The sequence below is a fragment of the Lonchura striata genome, chromosome 4A (assembly GCF_050655825.1).
Source record: "Lonchura striata isolate lonStrDom1 chromosome 4A, ASM5065582v1, whole genome shotgun sequence".
In the NCBI taxonomy this organism is placed as follows: Eukaryota; Metazoa; Chordata; class Aves; order Passeriformes; family Estrildidae; genus Lonchura; species Lonchura striata.
Genome location: NC_140742.1, coordinates 1,812,901 through 1,830,599, shown reverse-complemented (window position 1 = coordinate 1,830,599; position 17,699 = coordinate 1,812,901). Strand labels below are relative to the sequence as shown.

The window sequence follows — 17,699 nt, the reverse complement described above, 5'->3', positions numbered from 1 at the left end:
TAGAATTTCTAGATGTTAAACATGTCAACTGTTATCAAGTGCACAGTCTTGTAAAGGGAGAGATTTTTAGCCCTCATTGGTTGTTCCATTGCTGAAAAAACAATATAGAGATTTAGTCACCCCTTTTTTCTTATTTCAACATTAATCTTGTAGACATTTATAACACTTGGTTCTTGGATTGTTTTCAACTCTCTGTAGATAAATGCATTTAAACTCTGTCAGTGCTCTAAGACTTGAGTTGTGTGAGTATGTTTAAAATCAGCAAGTTGGCTGTGCTGTACTCTCTTGACATTTTGTCTTTCTCGTAGCCTGGACAAGCTTTTAGGTGCTATAACCACAGCTGCTGAGAGGCACAGCAGGGAGGAACGTTTCTCCCAGATTGTGGAAGGGCTGGAGAACCACGAGTTCATCCAGCTGCAGGTGAGTTTGTCTTTGTGTGCTTCAGCTGAAGGGCTGAAACACTGTATGGCTTGGTGATCTTTAATTCACACACATCTTTTAGTGCTGTCAATCCAATGGTCAGTAAAAGAGGAAAATAAAAAGTAAGAGAGGAGAAATAAATCCCAGTGGCCTAGTGGTGCTAGATTTTCTACTTGTTAGTGGTGGGAGGCCAAGGAGATCACTTCTTGTCCCAAAAATAGGATTAAGAAATCTCCTAATAAAGAGAGCAGTTAGTGATATTTCTTTCCTTGGATTCCAGGTGTAATGTTCAGGTAATACATCTAGTCCTAGTGCTGGTACTTTAGGCAGCAGTACCTGTGGCCTCTTAAATATTCAGATATATGCTAATTATGGCAGGTGTAGCATGGGGTGTGCCCATTTTTGGCAGGGTTCCTTTTAGGATGAGTGAAGTGCAGCAGGATATTATTGGTAATTTTGTCACACTGTGTGTGTTCAACATGTGCCTTTTACCAGCCACTAGTGCCTCTCTGAGAGTAACCTAGTGAGCTTTCAAAATTATTTCTATAAAATAATAAAATATTCTGTGGCAGTGGTTTTTACCTTCATGACTTAGATCATGTTCATTGCTGCTTATGTGTCCATGGATAAAAGTTTTTATGCTCTGTGGGCACCAGAGTTTTGGTTGGTGTTAAGATACAAGCTTTTTTTTAGTTGGGATTGGTTGGGTTTTTTTGGTACTGCCATTTTTGCATAGAGGCCAAGTGGCTGAATATCCTAATAAGGGATGACTTTGACTTATGACCTTCTCATTACACAGTAGTTGTACATATTTTGTACTAAAATTTATTTTTCAGCTACCTTGGCTGAAAAATATAGAAAAATACAGGCAGGGCAGGTATCCTTGGGATGCCTTTTTCCAGTCTTGGCTCAAGTACACATCAGCTGTAGCTGCCTTAATGCTTTGTTTACCATCAGCACCTCTTGTTTCAGAGCTGATGAGCTAATGATGGCCAACAAGTTTCTATAAATGACATTCTAATCTTAATATCACTGAAGAATTCATTCTGGAGTTGTCTCCCACTCCATGACCTTGTTGATTTAAGGCAGACAACAGCCACCACCCCCTATTCCTGCCAGCCTCCCCCTCCCAAGGCTCACTGGTACCTCAGAGAAGGCACAATTGCAAGACTCATTACCTTGTTTCTGACAAAATCCTTCTTTGCTGGGAATGTATTAGCACAAGCCATTAAGGCAGAGTCTCTCTGGCAGAAGCAGTGGGAGCAGATGGCACCTCTTCTCTCTATTAATTTCAGATTGGACATGTGCTTTGGCTTGTTAAGTCATGTCATAGTAGTAAAATAACAAGAATCATTCAAGCAAGCACGATGATACTGCATTATCTGAAGATGCAGCTCTATCAAGAGAGTGCCTTTGAAAGGGTGTTTTAATAGAAATTTGAGACTCCATAAGGTGTTCTATTAAAGCTAAATAGTGAATGTAATTAAAACAGGAAGGTGCTTTTTATCTGATTTTTTTTCCACTGCAGCTACTGATTTTTTTTTCCCTACTCTAAAGCTACTTCTATTTGCACTTAACATCTTTTACCAAACTTGGTATTTCCCTTGAGTCCCATTTTAGTCTTTTAAAGTGGATCAGCACTTTTGGCGTTATGCTGTTGTCTACCTGTTTTCAAATAAATCAATTAAAGTGCACAGCTGTTCAATTAAAGCATTAGCCACTATCCTGAGACCAGGCATTTTGCACAAGTGCTCTGCAGGAATGGAAAAAACACCTGGTGATGTGACTAATTTGGGTATAGGTGTTTATTGGGTGGTTCTGATGTGGGTTTTTTTAAGCTTTTAGTTATTGTAGAAACAGTTTGTTTTCAAATTGTGAATGTTGAGGAGAAAGAGAAGGAGGTACAATGGGCAGCTTTAGTTTGGAAATAACTAGTGCCTGATTTTAGGGTGGGCAGGCCCTGGCACAGGTGCCCAGAGAAGCTGGGGCTGCTCCTGGGTCCTGGTCCAGGCTGGGCAGGGCTGGGAGCACCTGGGAACAGGAGAAGGTGTCCCTGCCATGGCAGGGGTGGCACTGGATGGGCTTTGAGGTCCCATCCAGCTCAAACCATCCATGCTATTATTCTGTGATGATCATTCATATGGTTCTCATTTCATACAGTGGAAGCATCCTGATATGGAAACAGAGCAGTATTTAATGTTGCTAAAATAAACCTGAGTGTTGCATGTGTGCTGCATAATAAATCGTTTCCATTTCTTTGGTTTTATAGTTCAGCTGTAACAGTGGCTGGAAGTATTGATTTCCATTCTGTGTTTCTGGTTACAGGTAGCATGTATGCAGCTCATCAACGCCCTTGTTACATCTCCTGAAGATCTTGATTTCAGGATACACTTGAGAAATGAGTTTTTACGTTGTGGCCTGAAGAAAATATTGCCTGTAAGTCATTTGTGTCCAGGAGCTGATCACTCTCCTCTGTGAATGTTGAAGATAACCAAACTGTTTAACCAGGACAGCAGATGGGAAGGATTGGGGCTGCAGAGGAGTCAGATTATCAATCCAAATCTGCTTTCAGCCTGCAGAGAAAATTCAGGTTTTCATGAGCTGTATAAACCAGAGTAGTAGTTGAAACAAGTCAATATATTAGAAATTAGATGAGGGTAGCCAGAGTCTGCATAATGAGCTCAAAGCACATGCAGTGAATGTGAATCTGGCTGTGGAACCAATCTTGGATTAACTTTCTTTGTATATGCTGTTCCTGTTGTTTACTGTGAAATCTTTTTTTCTTTAATCTGCTTGCTGAGAATGCATTGGGACATTTTAAGGAAAAATCAAATCAGAAATTCATTCTGAGACTGCATGTCTGTCTTCATGCAGCTGTACAGACAGGAATATTTCTGACTTGGGGAGAGATTTGTAGCTCTTAGCCAAGAAACCATTCTGATGCTTACATCAAAAATAGGTGTATTTAAGATACTCATCACTTTCTTACTAAAGATGAGAGAAATTAAGAGTACTTGCTTATATTTGTCTGAAATGGAATTTATTCTGCTGTGACTTTTAAGATGTGAAGTTTCAAATTGTCAATTTGTCAGGAACAAAAATTTCAATTTTTGGCTCATTCAGCCTTGAGACACTCTATGATGTGTGATGTTACTTTTTCTTAGGGATATTGTAGGGCTTGTATCATGTAGATATATTAATTTGATCTACTGGCTTTATTTGCTGGGGATCATCTAAAAGCCTCAAGAACACAAGTTTTTTTGGTTTTATTTTTTAATCCATTGAAATGTATTTTATAAAATCAATAAATGCTTAAACACTTTAGGAATTGGGGGTGGATTAGGTAGCAAAGAAACTGAATTGTAACAAATCATGATATGATAGAAAACTTGGGAGAGTGTACCAACATCTGCCATAGAGATCTGAGTGGAAAAGCAATTAATATTTGGTGATAACAGTCTATTTTAAGAATGTTGAACAGCTAATGTGTTGGAAAAGAGTCAGGAGGGGGATCCAGAGCTCTGGCTCTTAATCTGTTCAGCTCCAGAGCTTCCTGCTCTGCTTTCCAAGCACTGGAATTGGCACAAGCTGCTCCTGTGCTGGGGAGCACACGTGGCTGCACCCTGACAAATCCAGCTTCCATTTCAATCATGGAGTGCTCTCCCATCATTGCATGGGAAGGAACTTTTTTCATGTGCTTTTCCTGGTAGGAAGCTGAACTCGGTTCTTCTGGGAATTAGGACAAGTCCTTGTGTTTCTTAAAAGCACGTTTTCCTCTGCTCCAAATTCTAACTTGTGTGGTTTTTTTTCTCTGTATTTCTCCTTGTACTGTGGATGCTTTAGTGCCATGGTCTAGGTTAACTGAGGAACAGAAATTGTAAGCAAGTCTTCTTTACACTTCTTCTAGCTTCTTAAGCTCATGTCAATTATTGTTTTGAACTATACCTATTCTGTTTTTTAAAATGGAATTCTGACATTAAAAAGCAGGAACTGCTATGTCCCACTAAGAGAAATGGATTCAGCTGGAAGTCTGGTTTGTTCTGTAGCCCATATCTGCTCTGTGAGCTGGTATTTTGCCTTAGTTTTTCTCAGTTGAATCATGATAATAAAGCCCAGGCACTGGGTTAAAACTTGTTGCTGTTCTAAAGGTTAATTTCTTATATTTCATCATGATGCGGTCCTTCAAGTGGGGGAATTCTTGCTTTAAAAAGGAAAAATTAAGATATACTCTACCTTGAAAAACAGGCCTTGAAAGAAAAGGAAAATGACGAGCTTGATATTCAGCTGAGGGTGTTTGATGAGAACAAAGATGAAGACCACTTTGAACTGTCACATCGTCTCAATGATATCAAAGCTGAAATGGAATATCCTTTAAGGAAACGCTGTTATAACTTGTGTCGCTTCAGAACTTTATTAAATGGAAATTACAGTGCTCTATGTGCAGGTTATTTGTCTCAGTTGTGTGTCTTACCAGGGGCTTTGTCAAGCAGATTTCTCTCCAGTTGCTTTTTTTTGTTGGAAAATATTTGGATAATTAGTGCTTAAATTTGCATGTCAAATGTAAGTCATTGGGAACTGAATTAATTCTTCATAAATAACATTTATTAAGCTAAACTCTGTCTCATAATACATGAAGAGATAAAATTATACCCGTGGAAGATCATAACTTTGAAGAAAAATGAGTTTTGATAATAAAAGGAACAACATTTCTTGTAGGTTCTGAAGCACTACAGATGTGTGCCTTTTCTAGCAGTGAGGAGCAGGAAATTCCAGGTTACCTAAGTTCAGAAGAGCTGCTTGCAGGTTTTAGGAGGAAGCAGAGGGAGGTGGAAGCAATCAGTGGGAGGACTATAAAATCCCCTGAAATGTTGTTTTGCAGAACAGGTAATTGCAAGTAAGGGTCATCTGTAGGAAATGGAAAAGACTGACCAGTTTGTGTTTGCAAACAGCCTGGCTGAGCTCAGGGTGGAAACAAAGCTTTGTGTGAAATATTGCTACAGGGTTCTAAAGCACAAAGTCTATACTATGATTGTTCTGATTGCTAATGAAACATACCCTAATTGATAAACAGAGCACAGGAATTCCGTGCACAATCTTAGTAGAAAAATAATATTTACTGCTTAGAATAGGAGCTCAAAGTGTGGAGGGTTTTACTAGAACAATATGGGAGATGTCTGGGGAGCTGTGTTTGGGTGGGGTGGCTGTTCTGTGCTGCAGTGGGTCTTTTTGGGCTTCTGTTTTTTTTAACTTTGTGGTTTTTTAAGTACTGTTATTTTCTTAACAATGTTTGCACTGATGTGAGCGAAGTATTTCATCTGCTGTACAATATGGTGAAAGATACTTCTTCTGAAAATTACTTCTTGTCAATTCTCCAACATTTCCTCCTGATCAGGAATGATTACTATGTCCGGTGAGTGCCAGCTCCCAGGCTGGATCTTTTGGGGGGAGTAGAGGCAAGAATAGAAATGAAGACCCTGGTAAACTGAGTAGCTCATGCCTAAAAAGTCACTCTGAGACTGGTGTTTTATTTATCTTTCACTCCATATTAGTGCTAAAAAGATCTTGGTAAATATAATCGTGTTTATTTCAAAGACCTGAAGCTTGGTCTAACACCCTCATCCCAAAATCCTCTTGACTCATTGGGCACTTTTTCTTTATTCAAGTTTGAAGTTTGATACCTTTATTGCTTCAGAGAACATGGAAGCTGTACAAGTGATAATTGAAAATACTCCCACATGCCTTGGATCTGCTCTTTCCAGTGTAAACTCTTAATATGCAGCATGGTGTCATAGCAAGGTTGAGGCACCATATCCAAAATATTTACAAATAAGAGTTTGAACTTGATACTTTTTCTGGCAGGTGTAGAATTCAGAATTAGGGGTTAGTTGTCCCCCTTCCCCAGCTGCATAAAGGCTTGTTCATGTTCTTGATGCCTTGTAAATGTTTCCTGTTCTAGACCTCAGTATTACAAGATCATAGAAGAATGTGTGTCACAGATAGTGCTGCACTGCAGTGGCATGGACCCAGATTTTAAATACAGAGGAAGGATGGACATCAATTTTACACATCTTGTTGGTTAGTACTGTTTAAGCAGCTTTACTGTGTTTTTCTTTGTGTTCTTCTGTCTAGCCTTACACTGACTGAGAATTTTGTCAGTGTTCTGGAAATATGCATGTAAGCTACAGGTGTGGAGTGCCAGACCAAGTGCTGTGTAGCCTTTAATGAAATGAGACAGAATCAAAAAATAATGTGCCTGTTTCTTTTGTGCCATGGGCTCACAGGGTAATGATGGTTGGAAGCACCTCAGAGCTGTGATATGCTTGGCTTCACTGGTGTGTGGTATTTTATTTAAATTCTAGATGCCTGTGTGGACAAAGCTAAAGTAGAAGAGAGTGAAAAGAAAGCAGCAGAATTTTCCAGGAAGGTAAGTCCTGCTCATGGTGTGGAACAGATTCCTGACAGGAGCACAGTCAGCTTGTTTCCCAGCTGAAACTGAGAAACAGTGGCTCTCACAATTCCATTTGTTGCTCTCTGTCCTGAATTAGTCATAATTAAATAACTTAAGTGCAGGTATAAGCTTAAAAAAATGAGCGAATGTGCTATATTAGCTGCAGTAGTACTGAAGTTCATGTGTCATGGAGGTGTGTATTGAAATAATTCCAAATTTTGGTATTTTTTGCTGGTCTGGTCCATTAGGCATTTGCAGGCCAAATAACAGAGCATGTTCTTGAACGTGATGATTGCAGATTTAATTTTTAATGAATTTAAGCTTGCTGCAATAGATGTATACTTGAGTTTGGTTTGAGAAGTCTGCATTGTTCTCTGGGAGGGAAAAACCTGCACTGAAGAGCTGGATCTGGGTGGTTCTCTGTCATTGCCTTGTTGATGGAAGAAATTGTGGCACCAAAAGTGAACATGTTAAAAAAATTCTGCTAAAAAAGTTTAAAGTGCATCAATTGCTCCAGCTCTGATACTGTTCAAAAAATTCCTGCCAATGTAAGCTCTGGTGTGGCCATAACTGCACAAACTGTCCTGTGCTGGTTAAATCCCCACAGTTTGATGAAGAGTTCACAGCTCGACAAGAGGCACAAGCAGAGCTGCAGAAACGAGAGGAGAAAATCAAAGAACTCGAGACAGAAGTCAAACAGCTCCGGACCCAGGTAATAAAGAAGTATCACATTAAGTTCCACAGCTGAGCTGATTTTCTTGAGAAGGAGTTGAAAAAAAATTGCCTGGGAGTAACTTGTTTGTCTGGAGCTTGGAATGTCTGCTATAGGTGTATTGATTGGGTTTGCAGCCAGCATAAGTTACTATGGGTAGTTAATGGAGGTACATTTTACAACTAGTAGTATTTTCAACCTGCTTTATTGAGAAAAAATGCTCCTTAGGCTATAAAAATCTTACATTAATCCTGATTTTTTTCGCCTACGGATATTTGTTCATGCTTTCACATTGTTGCTTCTGTATGTTTTGCAGAAAGTTTTTGTTTTGGAAGTGTTTTATTTTTAAAGGCTTTTGGTTTTAAATATATTTTTTTACTCTTACATTTTATATAAGACTTTTTTATTTTTTAATACCATCTTTAGGTTTTAGACAGGTCATTTATACCTTTTAGGAACTAACAGATATGATTTAGTGCTTTTGCCTCAATCTGGTTTATTTTGTACTCCTTCAATGTTAGGCAAGGTCTGCCTGTTGCCTTTTTGTCTTTTTTTTTGCTGTCTTCAAGCCTGTGATCTCACTTCCTATTTGGACACGAAGGTGGAGACACTGACACTTCTGTTCTTACCTCCTTCTTGCCAATTTTCATGTTTGTTACAAATTCCTACAAGCCAGTGTTACACTGAAATGTGACAGTCTGTTTTAATGAGTTCCCAGCAATTGTTGCATTATAACTTGTGAACCAAAGAAGCACATGTGCCTTGTGCAAAGTAAAAAATGTCCTTTTAGTCCAATTAATTGTTAATCCTGTTTTATTGATTCTAACACAGTTCAGATTATCCAGACATGACAGGGCATTCACAGTAATGCTGACCACTGATTAATTAACCATGTAATTCTGGTATCTGTTCCCTTTTCTAGAGTTATGCTCCCCACAGAATATGATGACACTTATTTTTAGCTGCACTCACCCCTCTGATGGTTTAACACGCTGCTGTTTCTCTTCCTTATTAATTAAATTAGTAAGAACTTATTAGAATTGTTATTGGAGAATGGATTGCTCTTCTTCTCACCAAAGAAGCACCCTCAAACAGATTCAAAAGACAGCAGGACAGGTTGTTGCACACCCTTCACCCCTCCAGATGTCAGAATAGCTCTGAACTGGTCCTGTGACCTCTTAGACTGCAATAGCTGCTCCACTGATTGCTGGGGAAAATCTTCCAGCAGCAGATGAGTGTTGTTAAAATTCAGCATGGTTGTTCTCATCTCTGATGCCCCAGCTTGCTGGGGTATCCTAAGTGGGATAAATGTTTTGTGCATTGGTGAGAAATAAAATGCTGTTCTGTTCACTTAAATGTTACTGCTACTATTAAATTTTCTTTAAAATTGAAACAATTTGTTTTTATAAAAATGCTAGGTTATTCAGTTTAGTTGGCAGCTTTATGGTACGTGGTATAATCTATTGTTATTGTTTCTCATTTAAATAGGGGAACAGTTGCATTTCTCACTTTCTTGAGATGCAATTGGGTAAAACCATCCTGTTTGGTTCAGCTTTGTGTCAAACTGCCTCCTGTCACTGATGAAAGGAATTCCTCTGTTGTGTTCCAGGGTCCAGTTCTGACAGAAGTCCCAGGAATACCTTCAGCCCTCCCAAGTGAGAATGTCCCACCATCTCCAGCGCCTTCACTCCCTGGTGGAGCCATCCCTCCTCCTCCTCCTCTCCCTGGTGCAGCCACAATTCCTCCTCCTCCTCCGTTACCTGGTGCAGCAGCAATTCCTCCACCACCTCCCTTTCCTGGAGGAGCAGGAATTCCTCCACCACCTCCCCTTCCTGGAGGAGCAGGAATTCCTCCACCACCTCCCCTTCCTGGAGGAGCAGCAATCCCTCCCCCACCTCCATTACCTGGTGCATCCCTTCCCCCAGCGCCCCCTCCTCTGCCAGGAGGAGCCATCCCACCGCCCCCTCCTCTGCCCGGCGTGCCCCCACCTCCTCCTCTGCCCGGGGGAGCAGGGCCTCCTCCTCCTCCTCCTCTGCCCGGGGGAGCAGGGCCTCCTCCTCCTCCTCCTCTGCCCGGGGGAGCAATCCCTCCCCCGCCGCCTTTCGGGGGTCCCCCCATGCCACCCCCTCTGGGAGGGGCTCTCTTTGCTCCCTTCCCGGCGGTGCCAGCGTTGCCACACGGGATGAAGGAGAAGAAGAAGTACAAGCTGGAGGTCTCCATGAAGAGAATCAACTGGTCAAAGGTATGGCAGCAGCATGGGGGTGGTGTTCCCCCCATGCACTGCACACGGGGGCTTGGTACCGTGTGTGATGGGTTTTTAGGTGAGATTCACCTTGGCAGAGCTCCTTGTTGTACCAGGTGTCCCAGAAGCCAGCTTACTTCCAGTGCATTCTACCAGGTGCAGTGAACATCAAGAGCAGCTTTGCATCCAGTTGTACCTAAATATGCATTTATCTCCAAACTGCTCTAAAGCAGCTTTCACCCATACCTAGCAAAGCAAACCAACCTCAGCTTTTTCAATTCGTGACGTTTAATGTTGCTGTGAGTTCAGAGATTACTGATACCAAGCTTTAATGTTACTTGTTGATTATTTATCCCAGATATTTATTGGTTGTTCTCCATCAGCAATGTGCTGGAGCAGGGCCGTGGCCACTGGGAGGAGCCATGGGACTGCTCAAGGGAAAGGTTTGGGCATCATGAGCTTCCAGTGTCTTAGCTTGATTGCATTTAATCACATGTAATTTTTAAAACCATCTTAAAATCTAAGCATTACTTGAGCAGTAAAGTGCAAGCACAATCTGATTTGCAAGTGAACCTTTAAAGCAATTCCCAATTACTCCTGGCCTCTCAATATATCCAGTCCCTCTAACAGGAGAAGTTACACAAACATCCAGGTGTGTGCTGGGCTGTGTTGTTTTAAAAGCCTTTTTGATCAGTGTAGTGACTGCTCCTTCCGTATAAGAAAATTTATGTGGAGTATTAGATAATTGCAGCTGTTATCAAGACTATATCATTGCATTCTAAAATTGTGGTTGGCAATTTTTTAGTGGTATACAAGAAGACAGATATGTTGTTGTTTGGTGTAGGAAAAAGAACCAAAAGCACCAAATCATCAAGTCTATATAAAAGACATTTATATATTCCATGCTGTGTGGTTCCTCTAAATTCTGAGTAGTCAAAAAGTAGTTTTGAGGTAACAAAACAGCAAAACAATCCCACTAGTCTTGGAGGAGGAATACAGAATGTTGAGATGAGCCTGTGTAGAAATGCATGGCATGCCAATTTGTAGTTTCTTTTGGCAGAAGAATTAATGCTTCAATGATTTCAAAAGATTTGGAGATGTGCTCAAACAATCTGAAAGTGTATCTGAGGGCTGTAGTTTAAAAACAGGCTTTTAATATATTTAACTAGAATGATACAAAACAGCCTGCCATGTTTTTAGAATATTAATTTAAATAAAATTTAAAATCAGTTTGAAAATCTTTACTTTTTCTGTAATTCTCATAAAATCTACATAAATGGATAAGTGATAACTTTCCTTCTTCGTTGTGGGAGGAGGAATGCAGTGTCTTGGGGAGAAAGGGCAAATCAGGATGCACTGCAGGGGTTTTGTAGCTGTGGGACATGGACATAGACTGCTGTCCTGGAAGCATGGAGAGAAGCAAGCTTTTATTTCATAATACATGTTGGTAATTGCAGCCAATTTCATTGTGATCAGTTCCACTGGGGAGTTTGTAGGAATAATTTCTGAAGTGTCTCTGTGAACACTGGCTGTGACAATGGGAAGGAGCTGCAGATGGACGCTTTGCTTAAGTGCTCTGGGAACAGTGCCAGAGATCTCCTGCCTACTGAGAAAGTGGAAAGTCTGTTTGATCATCACTTTTAAGGAGCCATCATTTGAGAAATAAAATTCTTACTGTTTAATTTAGTCCCTTTTGCTGTAACTGTCTTCCCCATTAGTGTTGGATTAAGGTAGTTTTTTAAAATGTCTTCCCTGGAGCTGCTGGTAAAGCAGGGCTGAAAGGTGGAGGACCAGGGTGTTGCAGGGAAATTGGAGTGAGGCTGACAAAGGTGGTATTGCTAAATTCCCTGCATATCATCTTAAAATTAAATAGCCCTTGGAAATTATCTGGCATTTAAACAAACTTATAAACAATAAGTAATAATGTGTTCAGAGCTGTTAGAGGAACATATTTTGGAAGCAGAACAGCAGTTCTGAGTCATACACAAAGAGTCAAGTTGTCTTTCAGCTTTTATATTGCAGAGCATTTTCTTCCTTTAGTGCAGCCAGTAGAGAGCTCATCCTGAGTCTCTGCAAGGTCCCCGTGGCCAGTTCATTGCCTGGTAAGTTGTTCCATCCAGTTCCCAGGTAGCAGGGAAAGGAAGTGCTGAAGAGTTGGGGAACTCTCTAGAAAGTAATCAAGAGAGAGCTAGAACATTTGAAAGCCAGCTGCTGCTATTAGTTCTGTTTGGAGAACTTGCTGAGTGCAATAAAGGCCATTTGTGGCCACAGGGCAGCTCAGCTCACCGTGCTTGTGCAGGAGCAGCAGGGAGAGAACATCCCAGAGCAGGGCTGAACTTATCAGCCCAATTCTCACAGAGCTTCTGCAGCATTTATTTTAACTTGGCTGTTGAAAACAATCCTAATTGACTCTGGAGATGCTGTTTTTCTTTCAGATTGAGCCTCAAGAAATAGGAGAAAACAGCTTTTGGGTAAAAGCTGAAGAAGATAAATTTGAAGACCCGGAGCTGTTTGCAAAATTGGCACTTACCTTTGGAACCCAAATGAAAGGTACATTCCTACTTTGCTCTTTATTGTGCTTTATTAAGTTTAAAACTGTGTAATGGCAGTTTCTTTTATGCTTTGTGCAATACCATGGAATTCATTTGATGGTTTTATAGCAGGAAGATGATTTAAAACATATATTAAGCATAACAGTCTATTACAAGAATTGCTCCCCCTTCACTTTACAGCATGAGGGGAGGAACCTTTTTGCAATAATACCTTTTAAAAGTTCACTGTATGTTGCAGACTAATGTGAGATTTCTTTTAATGAAATTGTAATTGAATTTACATTCTGATCCTAAAATCATGTTTATTTGCATTATTATTCCTAGCTGAGAATTTCTGGGATAAGAACAGCAATTTTTACTAACACAGTGTTAAAAAAGATTAACTCAGGAAGGGCTCTCAGAGGACTGTAATGAACTATTTCTTGAGTAGATTCCTTGAATTATTTCTGAGGTTTTTTTTTTTTTCTGTGTCCTTTTGGAACCTCTTCAAAGAGTTGGTCATGGCTGTGTTTTTCATAAGATAGATTCATATTCCTTTCAGTAGTCAGTGAATTTAAACTATTAGAATTCTTCTTTTGCAGCACACCTTGGAACCACTTTCTGGTCTAAATGTTCAGATATTCCATGCAGTATTTTAAAAACATCCTTTGCAGTAATTTAACTTTTTTTTCCATGTCCAAGTTGGATTGACTCTTGGTTCTTAGCACTGCAGGGAGGTTAAAATGATGTGGAGTTGGTCACTTGCTTTGGTGTGACAGGAAGACCTTTAAGGGAAGGAATGCCCAGCAGCAGATGACAGAATGGCATGAGCCCCTTCTTAATGAAAAGGACAAGCTTCTGCCTTGAGCTGAATTCTTTCACCAGAAATCTCAAGAAATGTTTCAGAATTCCTGAAAAGCTTCTTCATTAAAAGTGCTGAAAAAAACCCTCTTGAAATGTTGACATAGCTGACAGTTTCCAATGAGAAGAAATTCTTGTTGACATAGTTGCACAGTTGTAAAACTAGGAACAACAGAAACTTCTCAAATAGCTTTGTGTACTGATAGCCTTGCAGATATTTTTCCTTCTTTGGTTCTCAGTTAATGGTTGTAGAAGATAAGATGCCATAGCAAAGGATGCACATTAAAAATGCTGCTGCACAATACCCAGGACATGAAAATCTTACTTGGCTGACTCCTGCAGAAAGGCAGAGTTGTCTGTCAGAGTTCAAAGTTTTTTCAAACTTGGGAACTTACTGGAAGTCAAGAAGACTCGTGGGGCCTTTAGTTGCAGCACAGACCCAAAGAACTGCATGCCAGAAGCAATTTTTTTCCTGCAGCTGCCATCTGCAAAGGGAAACACAGAATAATGTTCACTGTTCTTCCTCCCTTTTTACCTTAAGCAGCTCCATCATGTCCCAAATGCTTATTTCAGGCATCATCTGTGATCAGATTTCCCTCTTGCTTTAGTCCCATTTCATGAGGTGGTCTCCAGGTACATTCCAGGAGTGTGATAAAAAGCCAAATAGAAATGCATGTGATATTCTCTGAGGAGCACAGTCAGCATGTAAAACAAACAAAGGGATGAGTGGAAGCAAACTGACAATTGCCAAAAGCAGTTTGGATGACTTAGTGTTTACTGTCTTGTATTCTGTGGGATTTTGGAATGCCAGTGGGAATGGTAACTGAAGTAAAAGTGGTGTGCACATTTATTAAAAATTTGTGATTTGTAAGTTGCAGCACTGAAATTTGATTAAACCTCTGAATGCTATTCATGATTCTTCGGTACAATGAGAAAAACACTTGGGGAATTTTTCTCATGTAACATAATTTTGGTTTAGGATACTCCAAAAATGACTTAATGTTGGCTATCTCTAAGCTGTCAGCTGCCTTGCTCTTTGAGTGCTGCCTGCTTTAGAGGAATGCAGCCAGAGCTGAAGGGGTTTGGTGCTTCTGGAGAGGAATATTGTATTGTGCAGTTGAACAATAATTTTTGCATATTACATTATATTATTAATCCAGTGTAGTTGCACATCTCAGGAAAGCTGGGCTACTGCTTTTTGATGGAGTTGGGGGTCATTTTATGGCAAGCACTCTTTTACCAAACTTTGCTTTTGTCTCTTAGCTGATATGAAATTTTCTCTCTGGCCACCAGCAGAAGGGAGAGCACCAGCAGCACTGTCATGTCTTCAGTGCTTGCTGGAATATGATGTCAGAAACTCCTGTTTAAGTGATGGGATGTTAAATCCATGTAGAGTTGAATGCTGCAGTGTCTCCTGCCAGCTGCAGGTGAAGGCTGCAGTGCTGTGACTGCAGCCAGGTTGTGACACATCCACACTCAGGACTGTGACAATACTCAGTGCTGGGCCTGCTGCTATCCAAATCATTTCTCTCTGCTTGATTGATGGTCTAATTGTAAAACACTGCAAAGCAAGTTAATGCCGTCTCCCTAAAGGATCATGTTAATTTCTGCCTCTTGTAATTTAGGTTGTGTATTTTGCCAGTCAAGAATGATAGTAGTGCTCTGAAGAAATTAATTATGTGTACAGTAGGTCTGTAAAGGTAGTAATTAGTACATAATAGTCTGTAACTACTGGGATTGTTCCAATACAGAATTCATTATCCATCCAACTTGCCTCAAGGGAAAACTTCTCCATCAGGGTTCTGTTGCTTTACAATTAGACTTTTAAAATACAACTCAACAATCATTTTCATATGTTTTCAAAACTGAAGTAAGGTCTTAATAGCTGAGTTGTGTTTTTCACATGATGGGAATTTCAGTGGGAAGGGACAAGAGAAAAGACAAACTTGTATGTAAGCTGCAATTGAATAAAACATGAACAAAGTGTTCAGGTTTTGATTTTATATGTATAATGTATATGATATGTACATAAATAATGTGTATAATGTATATAAAGAATATGATAGGTCAGTGCACCATTAAACTTGAAAGAAAACTCTTTGCATTAATTTGCATTTGGGACTTGTAAATACAAGGAGCAGCAATTAGTACTTTTAGAAAATGGCTTTGAGTTTGCTGTGCTGAGAAGCTCAGATCTAATTCATCAGAGAACTTCAACATTTGCAAGCTTTCAGTGGATCCAGCTGTGGGCAGATTTCCTCTCAGACAGCTGTAGGTGTGAGGCAGCAGGACTCAGCTGAGTGCAGAAATCTCTGCTGTTCTCTGCTGTGTTGCACTAGCTCAGCTACCTACGCTGCTTTGTCAACACAAAAAGGAGGAAAAGCCTCTCAGCTCCCCACGAATTTGCTTCAGGATTGCAAACTGCAGGTGGCTCCCTTGGTCTGCTGCTGATTCAGGCTGAGCTTGGTTCCTTCCCCTCCTCAGCCTCTCCTTGCAGAAGGGTGGGAATGCAGAGCAGGATCAGCTGTGCAGTGTGGGGTCACCGGGGCTGTGTGCCAGAGGAATTCCATTGCCTGGGCTTGCACACCTAGGGCATCACCCTTCAGATCTGTTTCACACAGAAGTGCAGCAAATTGCTTTGTTTTCATCTCTGGATCTATTTGAAATTGTTGTTTTTCAGCAGGAGAATAAACTACCATAAAGAAGGAGTGAGTTATTAGTTTACTATTTTTCACTTTCCTTTTCTTCTCCGCTCAATTTACCCAGTAGGTAAACTCTCAAACTCAAGGGTGAAAAAAGCTTTGCATGGTTTAAACAAACTGCTGCCTGAAATTATTAACATCTAGCATAGATTTATGTATGTATATCTCTGTATTTTGATATATTTTATATACATTTTTGTAATTCTTGAATGATTAGAATTGTTTTACAGTCCAAGTCTTATTTCCAGAACACCAGGACCACCCATCACTGGACAGCAGGACTGACATGAGTATAGTGTTCAGAATGCTGTAAAAGAAAGCAAAAGTTCCAATTAGGAGAAAAAGATTGTAAATAGTTCTTAATCTTTTATTTCAAATAGCATTTTAATGCACTCGCCTTTCAATAACTTAATTTCTGTGTCAAAGACAGTTTGTAATATGGAGTCACTAAGAAAACATAATTTATTTTGAAAAAACATACTATGTAAAGTACATATCCTGTTGGTGTACCTACTAACTGTAATTGTTTTCATCATGTGACAGTGAATGAAGAATATCCCAGGTTAAAAGCTAAAATCTATTTAGACTTTTTCAGAAGTTAGGCTCAGTGTCAGTTGTGGTATTTTTGTTTATTGTCTTCTTTTCCTATAAAATCTTACATAAATAACCCTTTCAGAATGCTCGTGCTTTAGGGTTGGGCAGAGGCAGGAATTTCACTGCAGGTCACAGTGTGACACACTTTGATTGTGTCTCTTAGGACTCCGCTTTTCAAACTTTGTGGTAGATTCCTAAGGGGGGAAAATCAAGAGGGATGGCTCAGACAGATGCAATTTTCCTATCTCCAGTTTGTTGTTCCTGGAACTTGCTTTCTTTACATCTGCAGCAGAGTTGGAGTTTTTTCAGAGCATTGTTGTTCCATAAAAATGTTCTGAGAGAGAAGTTTGGACATTCTTAATCAGCATTACGGAAAGAATTGCAATAATTGCACCTTCAGAAGAACAAATACAAACAGCCTGTGTGTGAATTAAATTGTATTCGGATGAAGAGACAGGTGGGAAATCGTTGGAGGTCTGGGCTGTTTGAAGGCTGCTCTCATTATTCATGGATTGCTTGGAGGTGCAGCATAATGTATTCCCCACAATTCCTGGAGAAATGGAGTTCATTTCAGAATCAGCATTCTGTCTGTTCTGAATCCAGGTCAGATGCTCTAATGTGGAGGCCATTCCTTCAGTTTTACTCTAATTGGCAGTGCTTAACCCTTTTGGAACATCACTGGGACAGGTGAGAGCTCCCTACTGGAGACTTGAGGAGCAAGGATGTGAAATGAGGAATCCTGCTGCTTCCTGAGTGACTGCAGGAGTTCTGCAGGTACAAACTGATTATCCACCTGCCTCGTCAGTGCCACGTGGCAAACTGAGATTGGAGAAGCTCTTCTGTCTGTGTGTGCCTGCTGCAAGGCCATCTTTTGGTTAAAAAATCTCTGGCACTGAAAAATTTCTGAAAAATATTAGTGACAAAGCCCCTGCTGCTCAGATTTTATGCAAGTTTCAATTAGTAATTTTGTCAGAAAGCTTCACCAGAAGAATTTAAAGAGAATTTAAATAGAATTGGAGTGGGGACAGACATGTATTGTCTAAAAAAACCTCTTCTATGTATTTATAACAATGTTGTGACTGAGTTGTCTTAGTAATGTGTTATATTTTAGGTGGTTGCTCACAGAGTTCTTGTATTAATTTGTTATACCTCAACTCTCAGAATATGAAAATGAAAATCTTGAAGAGGA

The 17,699-nt window shown here is 40.0% G+C and overlaps 1 protein-coding gene across 5 annotated transcripts in view; it reads left to right on the top strand.

Annotated features, from left to right (window-relative positions):
- Window positions 1-17,699, top strand: part of DIAPH2 (diaphanous related formin 2) — a 165,256-nt gene that overhangs the window by 28,170 nt on the left and 119,387 nt on the right. For all 5 annotated transcript variants that reach the window (XM_077786471.2, XM_077786470.2, XM_077786469.2 and 2 more), the window contains 9 exons: window positions 309-420; window positions 2,746-2,856; window positions 4,666-4,784; window positions 5,714-5,830; window positions 6,377-6,495; window positions 6,780-6,844; window positions 7,476-7,580; window positions 9,190-9,822; window positions 12,258-12,372. In XM_077786471.2, coding sequence (XP_077642597.2) covers window positions 309-420; window positions 2,746-2,856; window positions 4,666-4,784; window positions 5,714-5,830; window positions 6,377-6,495; window positions 6,780-6,844; window positions 7,476-7,580; window positions 9,190-9,822; window positions 12,258-12,372 — 1,496 coding nt within the window. The remainder of the gene's footprint in view (window positions 1-308; window positions 421-2,745; window positions 2,857-4,665; window positions 4,785-5,713; window positions 5,831-6,376; window positions 6,496-6,779; window positions 6,845-7,475; window positions 7,581-9,189; window positions 9,823-12,257; window positions 12,373-17,699) is intronic.